The sequence below is a fragment of the Equus asinus genome, chromosome 1 (assembly GCF_041296235.1).
Source record: "Equus asinus isolate D_3611 breed Donkey chromosome 1, EquAss-T2T_v2, whole genome shotgun sequence".
Lineage (NCBI taxonomy): Eukaryota > Metazoa > Chordata > Mammalia > Perissodactyla > Equidae > Equus > Equus asinus.
Window position 1 is genome coordinate 173,042,641 of NC_091790.1, and position 17,565 is coordinate 173,060,205.

Below are 17,565 nucleotides of genomic sequence, written 5' to 3' on the forward strand. Positions count from 1 at the left end.
ATGTAGAACTCATTTTTCTGGAAAATGGCAAGTTGCCAAAGGTTTTTAAGGGGAGTTACAAAATCTGACCTTTTAAATACTGCAACAAATTGAAAATAGATTCCACAAATTTTCAAAGGATGCTTTGTGTTAGACTCTGCCAGTGGTAGCAGAACAGAAACTTATCCTAAGAGAAATAGGCAGAAATTAAAGGTAAAGAGAGGCAAGACACATCCATATTTCTTTTAAGATGTCACAGGTAAAAACACTAGAGATGTTATTTGTTGGTACTTTTCTCATGGACCAGATAAAATCAAGCCAGAGGATAGGATCGTGCTGTGGACCACTCTTGCTCACTCCGCTGCTGTTAAGGAGTTAAGAGGAAGCAGAAGAGACTTTGACATAGGTTTGAATCCCAGTTTGACACTTCCCCAGTAATTTGGACAAGTTTCTTAGTCTCCTTGCCTTCAGGGGGCGTTATCTGTAAAATTTTGATAATATCTCTGTGTTAAAGGGTTATTGTGTGATTAAATAAAGTAATGCGTGCAGACATGTGGAAGAGTGCCTGACGTACAGCAAGTGCTTGATTAATGTTAATTATTGTTTTCAAAACAGTTTTGTTTAGTTAGCTAGACCTTGGTATCAATAACTAAATGTTTGGAGAAGCAGAATTGGAGCCATGTTGATTATCAGCTTTAGAATCCTGGGTTCAGTTCTTAGCCCCAGCGCTTACTAGCTGTGTGAATTTGGCAAAGTTACTTAACCCTCTAAACCTCAGGATCCTTATTTGCAAATGGCTTACAGCCATCTATCTATCTTACAGGGGTTATAAGGATAATGGAGGTGAATATTTTAAAGCACAAAGTATGGTGCCTGCACATAGACAATAAACAGATATATCATCATCATCATCAACAAATTCAGTCTAGAGGGAGGAAAATCCCACATAGATCTTCAAACCATTTAATAGGCACCTGAATATATCATCAGGAATTTTATGACAGTGTGCTTTCAGGAAATTATTGATACTTGGTGCTTTGTTGGACAAAAAGAAATGTTCACTTAAAGTTCAATAGTTGGGATGTATTAAATTATTGGATTTAATTTTTCCTTTTTATAATTTGCAAATTATTTTGATTTTGATTTTTTTATGATGAAAGTAAACATTTCTAAGTGATCATTTCCAGTACTTGTTTGAGTACGTACCAAAGCTATATTAATTGGGTTCTCTAGAGGGGGCCTTTAATTTAACATACTCTGGTCCAGTATAGGGAACGTGTATGTTTTTCTGAACAGAATCTTCCGTAGAGTTTTTGTGGTAAATTGCAAAAATGGCCACAATTTTTTCCACACCTCCCATTAAGAAATGGAGTCTATTTTCCTACCCTTTGAATCTGGGCTACCAACAGACTGTGGTGGAAATAATGTTGTGTGGGCTGGAAGCTTAGACCTCAAGAGGTCTTGTTTGCTTCTAAGAACTTTCTTGGAACCCTGCTGCTACAATGTGAACTAGCCCAGCCCAGTGGGCTGGAGGATGACAGACCACATAGAACAGATGAAACATCCCAGCTGAGGCTCCTGTAAACCGGCTGTCCGACCAACTGACTGCAGATGCAGTGAGCCCAGCTCAGACCAGAGGAACCGTCCACCTAAAGCCAGCCCACGGTGCCAAACTGTAGAAGCGTGAGCAGAATATCTTGATCAGAAATTATGGAAAAAAATGGTTGTTGTTTTAAGCTACTATGTTTAAGAGTGGTTTGTTAGGCAACCTCTGTTGCGAGGATGCAAGTCTTCTCTGCCTCCCACAGTGAAAATTATGGAAAGGGTCTTAAAGCAGGCTTTCCCCCCTCTGAATTACCCTCATAGCCTTCTGTACATATGGAAGGATAAGGAATCAAGACACTGTAGCTGCCTTGACATCACTAGTCGCTTGAGAAGGAGCCCTCCTTCTAAATCTAGTCAAATCTAATTTTGATTTCTTTGCTTGTTGTTCCATCAAGATAAAGGAAAATTAAATTAATATGCAAGTGAAATTTGGTCCTAAAAAGATGGTGTATGCATGTGTTAAAAGTTGTCTATTTCCCCTGAACCACTAGACAAATCTAAAGTGATGTCTGTGTACCTTTTGTAATGGAGAAATTGTTGGGCTGTAGTCTAAATATAAAACAAAAAGCATGTGAATCCAAACACTGCTCTAATAGATGAAAAATGGAAAGATGGGTCAAAAATTAGTTAAGGTTCTTATGTTACACAGCACAGCATGTAAACATAATTCCTTTTTTCCAGCGTAAGGGATGGTGTGAAAAGGCTAGGCAGTAAGAAAAGAAGCATAAGTCATCTGGCAGTAGGGTTTCTACATCTCTCCACTCCTTTCTCCAGTTCTAAGACCTCTATCTGTTCTGTAAGACTGTTTTTGTTCTAAAGCCAATCCTGGGCTAAGGTGTAAAATGAGAAGACTGTCTTTTTGCACCTTTTTCCCTGCATTTTCTGCACCTTCTCTCCATTGGACTTCACTTTCCAGATTCCCTGGGATCCTCCTGCCTCGTCGAGTGGCTCTCTCAGCCAGTGCCACAGCCCTTGCCTTGGTTCTCTGCTCTGTGAAAACACACCTGAACTGGCTTCTTTTCTTGCATGTGCTCTGATTAGTTAGGGAGTTAGGGGCAATAAGTCACTTAATTGAACAGTCACCCTGCGACACCTTCACCCGTCTCTTATAACAGGTTACTCCTAAAGAAATAATACTGTAGCCCCTTGGCCTGACAAAAATGGCGGCAATGCTCAAGCTTGGGATACACAGAATCTTAATAAAGGCCTCTTGATATACAGCTGTCTGTGAGATCCACTTTTTAGAGCCAGCTGTGGAGGTAGTGACACAAGACCAAATTAGGATTGTTTGTCATGATTTAAATTCTTTTGAAAGACTCCTACAGATGCCTTTTGGAATCAGGTTTTTAAAATCCCTTTTATAGCTAATAATCGGGAGGCCTTGAGGGCTGTGTATGAAAGCACATGCCACTGCAGAGTCCTTCCGTGGAGGCAGAGCTCGGATAATCCTAATTAAGAAGCCATTTCAGGAGTGATCATAGCCTGTTAATTGTGACATTTCATAGCCTGCATTGTCTTTCTCAAAGTCACAGATTCAGGAGGAGGCCTTTTTTGAGTAGAGTCCACAGAAGTAGTATTCTGTTGGTGAACATTTCAAGTGACTTCCTTTATGCAATAGTGTAAAAATAATTTGATAGTAGTCAGTTTGAAGAGTGTTTTTGAGGAAGCAGCCTAAACTGAACACACAGAATACATTTCTTTTTCTCATCTGCTCATGTAAAGTAAGTGCAGATCTTTTTTTTTTTTTAATCTAAATTATTTTGCCCCTAAGAATACTGTGAGGATACATTGGGTTTTGAATAAGTAAGCAGTAATGGAAAAGTAGTTAGGAACTGCTGCCTATAATACTACCTAATTTGAATTAAGTAATTTGAATCCTGATATCACAAAGAAGTGCTGTATTTGTAATTCCATCACCAGATAGATTTATGTAGTAGAATAAAGTTTATATAAATCTTTTTCCATTTTTACTTTATTCTCTGTTCATTATGGAGAACTATGGCATATTATAAAAATTGTGAAAATTTTCTCAAATATATTTCTGGAAATTTCTTGCAAATTAAATCTGATATTTTGTATTTAGGTTTGTGACTGAGTTCTATAACACAAGTGTCTGAATATATATGTGTGTACACAAGTGTATATATATATATATTGAGATGGATAAAGAGTAAGGCATAGAGACTACAAATCATATTCTACCCTGTCTTCTGGAAGATTGTTCCCTGGTCCTGACTAAGTGAATAGCTAAGAAATTGAGGGGAATAAGATTATTCATAAGGAAGGAGCAAAGTTCTATTTTACTACACCCACTTGGGTGAAGAGACATTTAAATATTTGAAATGGAAAAAATAAAGGCAAAGAGTGGTAAATAAACACCCCTTGCACCCCTTTCCTTTGTAGTATGTCTCTCTCATCACAAATCACTTAGTCTTTGAATTTAAAATCAAAATAGAAAAGATGTTGTGGAAGGCAGCCTCTAAGATGGGCCCCACTGGTTCCCACCTCCTAGAATTCCTACCTTTGTGTATTCCTCTCCCCTTGAGTGCGGGCTGGACCTGGTCAGTTGCTGCCAAAGAGTATAACATGACAGAAGTGATGGTATGTCGCTTCTGAGAGTAAAGACTGCAGTTTCTGTCTTGGGTACACTCATTCTCTCTGGGATCACTTGCCCTCAGGGAAACCAGCTGCCTTGTCATGATATGTCTGGGGAGAGAGCTGAAAAGTGGATCTCTCCCTCAGCTGAGCCTTGAGATGATTGGAGCCCTAGCTGACCTCTGATTGCAACCTTACCGGAGACCCTGAGCCAGCCCACTTAGTTAAGCCACTTCCAGCTGCCTGATCCACAGAAACTGTGAGATGATAACTGTTTGTTATTTTCATCTCCCAAGTTTTGTGGTAATTTGTAACTAACACAAAGGTTTTCCATTATAAATCTAAGAATTTAGTGATTTGAAAAACATGAATGATGTTTCAGTTTTTACCTCGTTATATTACCCTTGGTCACTGCAGTAATAATGTATGGAATTTTCTCTGTAATATAGCAGATTATTTTCAGACTAGTGATAAGGCTACAAGTTTTGAATAAAGATCTTTTAACTTTGAGATTTAACTTGTTCATTCTTATTTCATTGTTTCTTTTAAAGCATTTTTCTCTTGCTATAACATTGGAAGAGACCTATTTTGCATCAGGACCCTGGAGGTTTTCCCTAACTCCCACCCCATTCTTTTGAGGGCTCTCTTGTATGTGTAAATTAATCACCCCAGGGCCTTCAATGTTAGTGCAGCTGGTGTGCAGACATTCAGGTTTCTTATAATCAGTCTCAGATTTGTCTAGGAAGAAGGAGCTCCTGGCTAGTGATGAATAGGCAGTCTTTCAGATCAGAATCTATTGTTCTAGAGAAGTTACAGATGAGGAATGTTACTCATTTAAATTATTACTTATCTTCAAAGTCTCATTTTGGAGAAAAAAACATGGTGGCTTTGTAGTTAAGAGCTCAAGATTTGGAGTTAGAAATGCCGAGATTAAAATCTTGGCTCTGCCACTTGCTAGCTAGGCAATCTTAGACAAATTACCTCATCTCTCCAAGTCGCAGTCCCCTTATTTGTGAAACACGAATGAAACCACCTTCCCGTAGGTTGTTTTGAGAAATAAAGGAGATGATGTATGTATTGTGCCTGGCAAGTAGTAACATCTTAACAAATGGTAGTTGAGGTATTTTTACTACTACCTCCACCATCATGACCACCAGTATTTGTTAAGACAATGTATAATTAGAAATGCTTCAAGGTATCCTAGCAAAACTAAAATTCATTATTGTTTCCTAGAAAACAACAGCAAGATCTACTTCTGATCTTTGTCAAATATGTTACCATATTTTTTGAGGTTGTATAGATGTTTTACATAATCTGCTACAACCTGATTTTGTCTCAGACTGCCATAGACAAATTGCCTTTGTGATAGTCCCTGTGTCACTTACCTATACTGGTACTACCTTAAGAATGAGAAACGTAGGGGCAGATTTCGTGGGAGTTATCCATTTCGTTTGTTAAAGTTCCGGAAAGACTGACCCGGTACCTTCAGAACAGAATTTATTATGAACTATTTAGGCTGAAAAATCACTTGTTTCCTTTTCTTTTCTAACAGAATAGTCTATGTGATTGTTTACTACTATGTGTGAACAAAAAGGTGTCAGTCTGTTTGGCCCACAGTGGGTTTTATGATATAGATTCATGTAGAGCTCTGGCTTTGTTTGTACTTCATGACTGAAAGGCTGAAGGGATGTGGAAATGACTCCTAGAATCTGCAATGAAGAGTTTACTTCCTGTTTGCTTCTGGATAAGTGGTATTGACAGCTAAAGACCCTTAATTGATTTTTCCATTCTTGAGCTGTAATCCTTTGGTCTTAAGTTAAAAATTCTATTTCTTCTATTTTTTAAAAAAACTGATTTACTAAATATTTATCTAACTCAAGGTCTTTCCATGTTCATGACCTGTGTTTAGGCACTAGTAATTAAGAATAGGAATTCTGCAGTGCAGTGACCTTGCAAGTCTCTGCTTTAGTTTCTTCATCTGGACTAAAAGGCGGATAATAATCACTAGTACCTCAGACTCTCATAGGATTGTAATGAGGATAAAATTCGATGAACCATGTAAAAAATTTAGAACCATGCCTAACAATATAAATGTTCAGTAAATAATACTGTATTGCATATTTGAAAGTTGCTAAGAGCGATCTTAAAAGTTCTCATCACAAGAAAAAAATATTTCTGTAACTATGTAAGGTGATGGATGTTAACTAGACTTATTGTGGTGATCATTTCGCAATGTAGACAAATATCGAATCATTATGTTGTATACCTGAAACTAATATAATGTTTTATGTCAACTATACCTCAAAAAAAGAGAAAAATAAATATTTGCTGCTGCTGTTATTATCATCACTGTCTCTGCCAGAGCCTCTGTGTGTGTGTGTGTGTGTGTGTGTGTGTGTGTGAGAGAGAGAGAGAGAGAGAGAGAGAGAGAGAAGAGCAATGGGAATTCCTTGGGTAAAGGTGCTATGTTAAAGATCATTTGATAATTAAAACGTAATAAATAAAGCTTTCCAGCATTTCTGTAAATCACAGGGTCTGTGGCAGGCATCAGGAATTCAAATATGAACAAGAAATTCACAGAGTACTGGAGTAAGCTGATGGGGAAACAGTCATAAAATAGTAAAAAAGGATTAAGTCGTAGAATTTGTACCAAGACTGATGAAAATTCAGAAGAATGTTGCTGAGAATAGTTGAAGAAAGGAATCACAGAAGAACTGATTCAAACTGTTCAAATTGGGTCTGTAGAGAGTAGGATTTTGCCAGATGGAGGAGTGGGAGACTGAGCTCCAGGCCAAGGGAAAAGCTCCCCCAGAAGCAGAGCCCGGCTGCAGGGGACCTGTGTGAGGACGGGAGTAGGAGCGAGGGTGGTGCCAGGACAGAAAGGCCATTCTCTGCCGTCCTAAGACGTGAAATTCATCAAACTCATTAAAAGCATCTAACAAGGAGAGTGTTACGATCATCTTTAGGTTTTATTAAAATAATTTTGGGAGCAGCAATATGACGTCATACAAAGGGAACAATCAGTTGGGAGAGTGTGGTCCTAGGCTGACATGCCAGAAGTTTGAACACAAACAGTGGAATGGAGATGAAGGAACAAACTGTAGTTTTTACAGCAGAGACCGGCAAGACTCAGAGCATGGTAAGCATGGCTAGACACGGATGAGGAGGCTGCCAGGCCCATTTGGGTGACCAGGTGACTAGTGATGACTTTTTCAGACTTGAGTAGGTGAGAGATGGGAAATTTTGTTCTTATGAGCAAAGAAAAAGATACAACAATTTTATTAGACATGGTTAATAGTAGCCCTTAATCACCATAAATCATTTCTTTGTCCAGAATATTCATTCATGTGACAAAGATCTAAAATGCTACTTTAAGAGTATAATATAAATATATGTATCATATATATATGATAGGTAAATAAATAGCCATGTATGTGTACAGCGAGTGAGAGAGAATATATATATATGTGTGTGTATATATATATATATATATGTATATTTCATGTAAACTACCATGGTCAGCTTCATTCCAAGATGATTAAAGAAGTCTTAGTAACACTTGCTTGTTTAGTAACCACATCTGATTCCTTGCTCCAGAGGGAAGTTTGGTTATGAAAACAGCATGAATCAGATGATCTCACCCTGAATACAGCATAATATCTTCCAGACCCAAATTGTCTCCAAATCAACTCAGACCGTGTTTGAAATACCAGATGTTTCCTACCCTTCTTTGCTTTTTCTTTAAAGTATTTGACATGCAATACCCTTTCCTGGGTCAGAAAGGTCACCTGAAATGTTGCCAACCTATCTGGTTGCCTGAAATTATGAATATGGAGAAATTGATTCCATTCCCATTTCTTACTCTAAAATAAGCAGGGGAAAAGGGGGTGTTTGGAGGCACAGATCATGGGGATAGAAGTTCAGTATGCAGAGTCTACAGTTAAAGATATTTAGAAAGTTGTCTTTGTCTATGACTAGTGTTTCAGGATAAATATTATAGTCATTTTTATTTTTTCAAAGGACCTTGATAGGTATTCTCAAAGCCTGACTGTAGTTTTTTCGAATATAGTCACTCCAGAGGACCTGTTTTCTTGGACACTGAAGAAGAAAAATTAATCTGTCGTATCCTTGTATTGATGCTGGCCAGAATGTGTTACTAAAATTATATGAAGTAGACAGCTTTGGGACTTGTGTGCTTATGAAAAACATGTGCTTTAAGGCACCAAGTGTTGACTCTGTGGGGAATATTGTATCACATTTGCTGTTGAAATAATTATATGCAACAGAACTGAGTCTTATCCCTCAGAACTTAAATTTTTTGTTTCCTATGTATACTTTATAAACTACTCTTCCAAGCTGAATTCAACTGATTCTGACATATAAGAGCCAATGACATTGGCTTTCTCAAGTTGTTTTCTAATTAGTGTTTAAACATTGAGCAGATGACCATGTTGAATAACAAAGATGAAGTTAATCTGAACATGATTTGCAGTCATAATTTTAGAATTAAAAGGTATCTTGGAGTTGATCTAGTTCAATTCCTTCTTTATCTAGATGAAGCCCAGAGAAGAAAAAAATGACTTCTAAAATCCCTAAATTTGGCAGTGACACCTTGGGACCAGATCACAGTTTTCCTGACTGTCCTCCAGTGATCTTTCTGTTTTCACAGTTCTCTGTTTTGTTAGTTCTCTGGTGTCAATAGCCATGTAATTCTTCTTTTTTTTTTCAGTTGAATTATAATTGACATATTTCCCTGTAATTCTTGATCATTTCCTTAATACCCAGTGTAGCTAATTCTCACAACATATACAGGCACACCTGTCTTGGTGTTTGTATTAGTCCAAGGATCTGGATTTCACTTTCTAAACAGCCGGGTTGCCTTAGCTAAGGAGCTTTCTGGGCTCCCCTTCCTCTCCACCTGCACATACCCTGGGTATCCTTAAATAGCACCTTCCCTGTTCTTACCCCTTATCAAGAATTCTTGAGTCCAGACACCTGGGCAGAAACTAACCTATAAGATCTAGATGTCCATGAGTAACAGCCATGGCTCTTGAGGAAGAGAGAAGGACCGTACAGAGGGTGTGGTCTGTGCTGAGGGTGACGAGAAGGGAGAAGGTGTAGTGAGAAGAATTCTGGGTCCTGGCTCTCAGGGAGTCCTGAACACAAAGTGAAGGAGGGAGAGAAATTGGCTGAGCCCTTAGGCAGATGGGCTTCTAGATCCTTGAACTGAGACCAGGAAAAGATGGGAAATCCCAGCTACTGTGACCTCTGCCCCACAAGGCCTGGGAATAGGCCTTGAGAAACCATGCCTGGCACAGCTCTGGCTCTGAAACTCAGTTTACTGCAGAGGAGAATTTGTACATTTTCCTTCGCCTGATGTGTGTTTGACACGTGAAGGGGAGAATGGCGGATGCCTAGATGCCTAAGTCGGGGTGGGAACAGAAGCACAAGAAGTTTGCCTCACACCAGCAGAGAGATGTCTGCTCTGATGTGACTCCATCATATAAATTGGATTTAACAGGATTAGAGAACACATTTGCACTCTGGATTATAATTGAGTCCAGAACAAGGCAATCTACTGAGCAGGGAAAACGCTAGAGTGGGAACGACGTATCTTTGTTGTTTGAGTGGCATTGTGCCTTTTTCTCCTAACCGAGATTGCTAAAGAGGGTAAGAATATGGAAGTTCCTACCCAATAAGGTGGCATGAATTAGAGATCTTCAGTGCTGGTGTCAGTGAGGTTTAACTTTTATAGCTATAAAATAATTTCTCTTAAGGAAATTCCCTTATGGAAGTAAGTTCATCACCAGTTTGAAACTCTCTCTAATCGCTTTAGCTGCTAACAGTGGTTTTGAAGCTGGGTGTGTTTTTTGTTTGCGTGTTTATTTTTAATTAGAACTGCTTCCATCCAGTTATAGAGCAGGAGAGAGTGTCTCGTATTGCCATGACCCATTCCACCCTCTCACTTACTACTTCTCTCTCTGGGATATTTTTGGTTTCCTTGCTCCTTACGTCTGAGCACGTGGAGAGAGAAGGTGAAAGTGTGTGTGGTTGGAGAGATGGGTGGGAGTACTTTTTTCAGGTGGTCACAGCCACGCTGGAAGGAACCTATACGGAGATTAAGTTGGCCTTCCAGGCAGGCCAGCGGGGTGGAAGAACACTGGAGCACTGCTTTCTTCCCAGGGCAGGCTGCTGTTTTCGCAAATTACTCCATTTCTCAGTCGGGTCTCCTGGTCTCCCTGAGGTCCCCGCCCTGAGGTTTGGGTAGCAGAGCGGAGAGGTGCACCCTCCCTCTTCTCCCCGCCCTCGCATGTCTGGCTTTTTCTCTAGCGCTTCCTCTCATCCTCTCTGGGAACATCTTTTCCTCTGTTAAACCTGGTGGCCCAAGATGTGGTGCCGAATGCTTCAGATGTTTATTTCTTCCCTGGGAAAAGAAAAGGAGGGAAAAAACTCCACTCTGCCTGTTACAAGGCTTGCCGTGGCACCCTTCAAGTGCTCTAAGATTTCCTCGGTCCCTACCATGCCCTCTTCTGCCACAGACCCTCGCGTAAGGTGTCCCTTCTGCCTTGAAAGTACTTCCTCCTCTTTGCTGAGCTGGATGCTGCTCATCCTTTCCATCGAAATTTAATCATCGCTTGTTCAAAAGAGCTTTCCCGACCTCCCTGACAGATTCAAATCTTCCCTTTGTAAAGCTCTCCAAGAGTCGCCTACATTTAGAGGTATCGCAGGAGGCTTTGGGGGCTTGTAGTCCTTTGCCTGGAAGCAGAAATGAGCCAGGAATCTCTTTGGAAGACTGAAGGGCTCCCATCAGACACTCTGCGGAGGTCTGCCCCAGCAGCACAGTGGGGCACGAGGCAGACACTGAGTTTTAGGTTAGCTTGCTGTTGACTAGCTTTGCGACCGGGAGCAGATCATCTCTCCTCTGGATTTTAGTTTCTTGACCTCTTACACTAGCGGGATGCCTGGGCCTGTCCAGCGCTAAGAATATGTGGGGCCCTTTAAAAGAGCAGATGTTCACGGAATACCACCAGTTCTAATAATTCTAACAAATAAACTGATTACTATTTTAAGGAGGTAAAAAGCAGATAGGAAAGAAACAACTTACCCTTTCCAAGGCTGACTTTGTAAACCAGCAGGGAGCTACCCTGAGGCCTTACTGTAAAATCTCTGCTGACCAAGTGGGGTTCTAGTTATATTAGCTGAGCTTTCAAGTTTCATTCAGAAACAGAGAACAACATGGTGTTGTTCCAGTATGTTTGCAGTCTTTTATTAAGCCCAGCATTGCTCCAACCAGGTGAGTCAGACTTGGCAAGAGTTTGTTTAGGTGGCCATTGAATTTAGAGGCAAAAGCACACTCACTTCTAGTTATCGTCTAAGCCAGAAAATCTTTGTTTCAGGTTTTACACATACTTGTACACACATAAGTTTGTATGTGTATATGCATGTTCTGCGTCATGGGATAAAATGTATTTCTTACTCTGAATTATATACAAGAGAGTAAAAGCAACTGATTGAAGCTCAGCTATTTGATTAAGCCTTAATAATGTCTTAATTTTCATTTGGGATTGGAGTTTAGCAGGAGATGCATGGAACACAGTATGGAGCAAATCCATACACCAGGTAGATTCAGGATTGTTAACTCTCCTGAATGGAAAACTAGAGAGGGCTTGAAAAAGAATACATCTTTTAGATTTTCTGTTCGCTTTACTGTGGATATCGTAGTGGAGAAAACTCTTTAATTGCACACCTTACGAAAGACCAGAACACTCAAATAATTATCGCTCTGTCTTTTGTTTAGCCCACTTTATTTCTGTACTGTGAGCCATGATCATTGGTGAGAAGGAAGCAATTTGATTTCTCAAAAAGAAAGAAGTGTAATTTAGAGAATTTTAATTCCTCCGGAAATAGATAATGTAGACATGGCAAAGGTGATGAAGTGTAGTTAATGCTGGACAGATTTTATCACCGTTAGAAAGTATGCTTGAGATTGTCTGACTTAAGAATAACGTGGGTTCTCCTAAGCAGCTGGTGGACCAGCTGGTCTTTAATATGCCCTTAGTTATGGTAAGAGGATGTGGTAATTTTCTTCAGGGAAAAAAGGAAGGGCTTCATTTAAACTTTAGGGCATGGTCAGGCTGATCTTTGAAGGAACAAGTTACAATGTGGTTTTGAATGAATAGTGACAAACACTACTTGGTAGGGTTACAAAAGGATGCCATTGAAAAAGATCTGTTATTTGTCGGGCTTCAACTGTTATTCCAGCTACTAACTGGTAATGAATTTGTCAGTAGTCACTGATGTGATATTTAAGATACAGAATAAGCTGATTGCTGATGATCTGCCAATGTGCTGATGCAAATCCAGTTGATCTTTTTTACTCTAATACCAATAGTTGGTAGAAGAGCTTACATTGCTTTCTTGTGTCCTTCCCTCATGTGCACCCCCAGCCCTTCTGCTTATCAGGTCATGTCTCAGCAAGTTCCCAAGAATTACTATTTAATATGGTAAAAAAAAAAAAAAGAATTGGTTTGCTATAATAAGGGCAACAGTACATCCCCCAACCCCACCCCAGGCATAAGAGCACAGGCCTCAGAGTCAGACAGACCTGGACTCAGGTCTCTTCTCTACCACTTATTAAGATTTTGATCCTAAGCAAGTTCCATAGACTCTGAATTTCAGTTGTAATTTCTAAAACAGAGAACGATGTGCCTACCTTATAAGCATTTTATGAAGTTCTGTAAGATTTTGATAAGTGCTTACCTCAATTTCTGGCATTCAGTATATGTTTGGTGTTGCTATTATTATGTTTATCACAATATAAAATAACAATATTCTCATTATAATTCCTGAGATCTTTCACACATTCCATCTTTGCTGCAAAATATGGCATTTGGGGCCAGACTTGCTTTCTAAGCTCCCTGTACCTATTATATACAGGGCACGTAGTGGACAAAGATATAAATTCATGGCTTTTTGTGACTACAATATTTGTAGTCTTCCGGACAGTTGTATGCTCATGCTTTCCTTTTCACGAAGAAAGCAATAAGAATGCAAAGTATGTTATATATGTTCTTGGAGTTGCCATATAATACCTGGGTATCATCATTGACTAAACAGTATGATACTCATAAAGGATTTGTTTGAAAGTTTTATCAACAGGAGTAGTAAGTGGAATTAAAAGTGTAATTTATTGAATTTTTAGATTTTTAAAAATTGTAATAATAAATCTATGTTGTTTTCTCTTTAACAGATGGGGTTAGGTCATGAGCAAGGATTTGGAGCCCCCTGTTTAAAATGCAAAGAAAAATGTGAAGGATTCGAACTGCACTTCTGGAGGTAATCTTTTGAAAACTACAACCACGTTGGTAATCCCTGCTCTTTGGCAGTGCTCCCTCAGACAGTGGAGAGCTCTTACGGCTTCTCTGGCATGGTTGCTAAGTTGCAGATCTGTTATATTCTTTTCTAAGAAATAAATAAAAAATAAAGCTTTTCTGTCTTCCTGTTATTAAGTTTGACTGAGCTAGTTGGACCATAGTAACTGTATTTAGAATTGTTTGGTTTATTTGCTGTCCTTCAGATTTTCTATGAGTCTAGAATACTGAATGGTCTCTTTTCTGAGTGGCAAATAAGTTTGTGGTACTCTCCAAGGACTTTATTAATTTAATTACTATTCTTTTCTTAAAAGTTGGTAACTTTGCACATCTTGTCTGTATATTTGCAATAAATAGTAAATATGAATGATGAATGGAGCATTCATGTCCTAATTGTTGGGAAATGGACTTGAATCTGGGTCTCTTCAAAATTTTCGGCTATAAATTCACTACTAAAAAACTTTGAAGCACTTGAATTTAAAATGATAATTAAAACAGTAATGATTGATTGTCAGTGTCTTGATTTGAATCAAGTGCCTATATACAGAGGACAAATGTTAGTGGATCAAAAATGTGAATTTTGTATAGATCTTACTTGCATGTATTTTTTAAAATAATATTGTATGTCATATAAACCTAAAATCAATGTTTTAAACCTGTTCTTAGGAAGGACATAAATGTTCATCAACGGCTATCAAGACCATAATGGTAGTTCATAAGTCTGTTCAAAGCTTAGAATCAGCACGTTATTGTTAGATGGAAACAATAAAGATGATCAACTATACATTATTAGGATGGCAGCTGCTTTGTTAGAATGAATCGCGCTTGAGAACTACTTCCTTACTGTTTATTTCCTCAGGAAACTCTCTAGAATAAAAAATTTCATCAGATTCTGGGGCTGTGTACAGTGTAAGTTAAAGGAGATTATAAACAAATAAAATTTGGGATATTAGGCTCTTTTAAAAGCTAGTTTATATAGTAAGTTTTAGGAAATAAAGACAGTTATTTTAAATAGTGAAGGTAACGGAAACCTCAGCGCTCCCAGAAATGATGTTACAGTTCTTTCTCTGTAGGGAGTGAAAATTTTGCAGGAGTTTTTTAATTATAAGACTTAATAGTTCCTTCTTGGGCTGCCTTTTCAAGGAACATAGTGGTTAGGCATTATATCTGTCATGTTTCAGAAAGGTAAAGTCGCTAGACACAAAATAGTTTCCATGGTTTAGAGTATTTCAGCTCCTCATGCGCACACTGCTCTGTTGTGCTCACAGTGGGCTTTGTGGAGAGCTGCACTGCCCTCTGCTGGACACGGTTCCTACTTTACAAGCTTAAGATACTCTAGTTCATCCGTACAGTTACCAAAAAACTGCTAATGAGATTTTTAAAGCTTATTCCTAAGTGACAGCATCTTTTCTCTAAAGCAGAAGATTCACTTATAGTAACTTTTGTTTGCTCTGTATTATTTTTCTATTGCAGGTCACTATAATCTGATATTTTCAGATAAAAATATGTCAGATAGAGGCAGATAGCTGTGGCTTGAAACTCACTTTTTTATTTTATCTGCACGAGTCATTTAGTTACCTTGGTACAGTCCGGGAATCTGTTAAGAGCTCTGAAAGACTGGGCTTTGGCACGGCCTCCGATCTAGCTTGGGTTTATTCAGTCCGTCCAGATGGTGTTACCTAGTAGCTCTGTCTTCTTCCTGGCATGAGTCCAGACACATTTCTCTCTCAGAATTCTTGATAATTCTCTGACTTTTTCACCACAGCTGGAAGGCTTGAGGGCAGGTGCCTTTGACCTCCAGATGAGCCATTTTTCAGTAGTCTTTGAAGTAAAATATTCTAGGCTGGTAGTCGTGAGTGTAAGGAAGATTCCAGGTCTAGTCTAGGGCCACAGAACTGCTGTGATTGAAGTGACATGGGGTCCCAGAACCCTGCCCGCTTAGCCTGCTCCATCTTCATGGTGGCCCTTGACTTCTAAGACACTTAGGGCTTCATGAGGCACATTGTGAAAGTCAGAGCTAAATTTTTCTCCACTTTTTACCAGTCTGGCCCTCCACACAGCCACAATAATGGTCTTTTGAAAATGGATACCCTTACATACTTGCAAGTAGCTTAACCTTCAGTGCTTTCCTGCTGGACTTGATCCTTTAAGCAAAGTCTTTGGTCTTTGATGTTAAACCTCGACATCTGGCTTCAGCTTGCATTTCCAGCGTCATCTCCCACTTCCCTTCCAAGCTCCTTGTGTTCAACTGCTTGGATACATGCTGCTTTCTGAAATTTCTGTGCCATGTTGCATGTTTTCTTTGCCTGGAAAAATCCTCCATCTCACTACCAGGAAACTATTCTTCAAAGTCTCAACTTAAGCACTCCCTCTGAGAAGTCTTCCTTGTCCCCTATTTTAGTTAGCTCTGGCTTCCATACAAAATACCATAGACTATGTTGCTTAGACAACAGAAATTTACTTTTTTACAGTTCTGGAAGTTAGAAGTCCAAGATCAGGGTGCCAGCAGAGTTGGGTTCTGGTGAGGAACCTCTTCCTGGACGGCCACCCTGCTGTGTCCTCACATGGCCTTTCCTCAGTGTGTGCACATGAAGATAAAGAGGTCTCTCTCTTGCTTCTTTTATAAAGCCACCAATCTTATCAAGTTAGGACCCCACCCTTATGACCTCATATAACTTTAATTGCCTCCTAAAATCTCTTATCTCCAAATGCAGTCACATTGGGGGTTAGGGCTTCAACATATGAATTTGCGGGGGACACAGTTCAGTCCATAGCACCCCTTGCCCTGTTTCCATACACCCCCAAGTAAAGCTAGGGATCATTTTTCCCATTAGCACCTTGTACTCTTGTAGGAAGCCAGGAAATAAATACTTAGACCTCACTATTCCTCACTCGGACGGATCTCCTGCTGGGACCTTCCGTTGCTGGGGACAGGTAGCCCACGGCTGCAGTTCTTAGGGGTCCGCCTCCTAGGGCACAGCACAGGGCACTGAAGGGTGTGGCGTGGATCCGGAGAGGGAGTGGAAGAGCTCCAGCAGGCATGACTGCCTGTTCAAGATGTGTTACAACAGGTGTAAAAAGCTGCAAATGAATTCTTAGACTTATGGAAGTTCAGAGTGGAATTTGTCCCTTAGTTAACCACACCTCATTTTATAGATCAAAGACCTAAAACCCAAGGAAGTTAAAATCACTTGTTTGAGCCTATGAGTTATTAGTAAGAAATATAATTTATAAACAGTTCCTATGTGTCATACACCAATAAGCACTTGTAACAGTTTTTTATTGCTGCATAACAAATTACTACAAATTTAGCAGGTTAAAACAATGCCTGTTAATTAACTCAACACCCATTTTTACTTTAGCTCAGAAGTCTGGGCAGGCTTAGCTGGATAATCTGCTTAGGGCCTCGAAAGGCTGAAATCAAGGTGTTGGGCAGGTTAGACTCTTATCTGGAAACTCTGGGGGAAGAATCTGCTTCCAGCTCATTCCTGATGTTGGTAGGATTCATTTCCTTGTGGTTGTAGGAATTCATTTCCTTGTGGTTGTAGGCCGACAATCCCTGTTTTCTTGCTGGCTGTCAACCAGGGGCTGCTCTCAGCTTTTAGAAGCCACTCACATTCCTTGGCACATGGCCACCTCTGTCTTTAAAGCCCACAACAGTGTGTGGAGTGCTTTCTGCACCTCAGATCTCTCTGACTTCCTCTTCTGCTCCCAGCCAGAGAAAACTCGGTGCTTTTTAAGGGCTCATGTGATTAGATTAGGCATGCCTGGATAATCTCCCATTTGCCATTTAAAGTAGTATCATCATGGGAGTAACACTAGGGGGTGAAGGTCATAGGGACCATCTTAAAATTCTGCTTACCACAGCACTTTATGTACCTGGGTGTACCTAATCCTCATAAAACCCTTTGAGATAAGTCGTAGTATTCCCATTTTATATATGAGAATTCAAAGACTTGGAAATTTAAATAACATACGACAGGCATGGCATCTATGGATGGCAGAGCTGGAATTT

General features: G+C 39.6%; 1 protein-coding gene across 1 annotated transcript in view; it reads left to right on the forward strand.

Annotated features, from left to right (window-relative positions):
* TES (testin LIM domain protein) overlaps window positions 1–17,565 on the forward strand; it is a 44,899-nt gene that overhangs the window by 9,881 nt on the left and 17,453 nt on the right. The window contains exon 2 of the mRNA XM_044763501.2: window positions 13,430–13,515. Within this exon, the coding sequence (XP_044619436.2) occupies window positions 13,430–13,515 (86 nt within the window). The remainder of the gene's footprint in view (window positions 1–13,429; window positions 13,516–17,565) is intronic.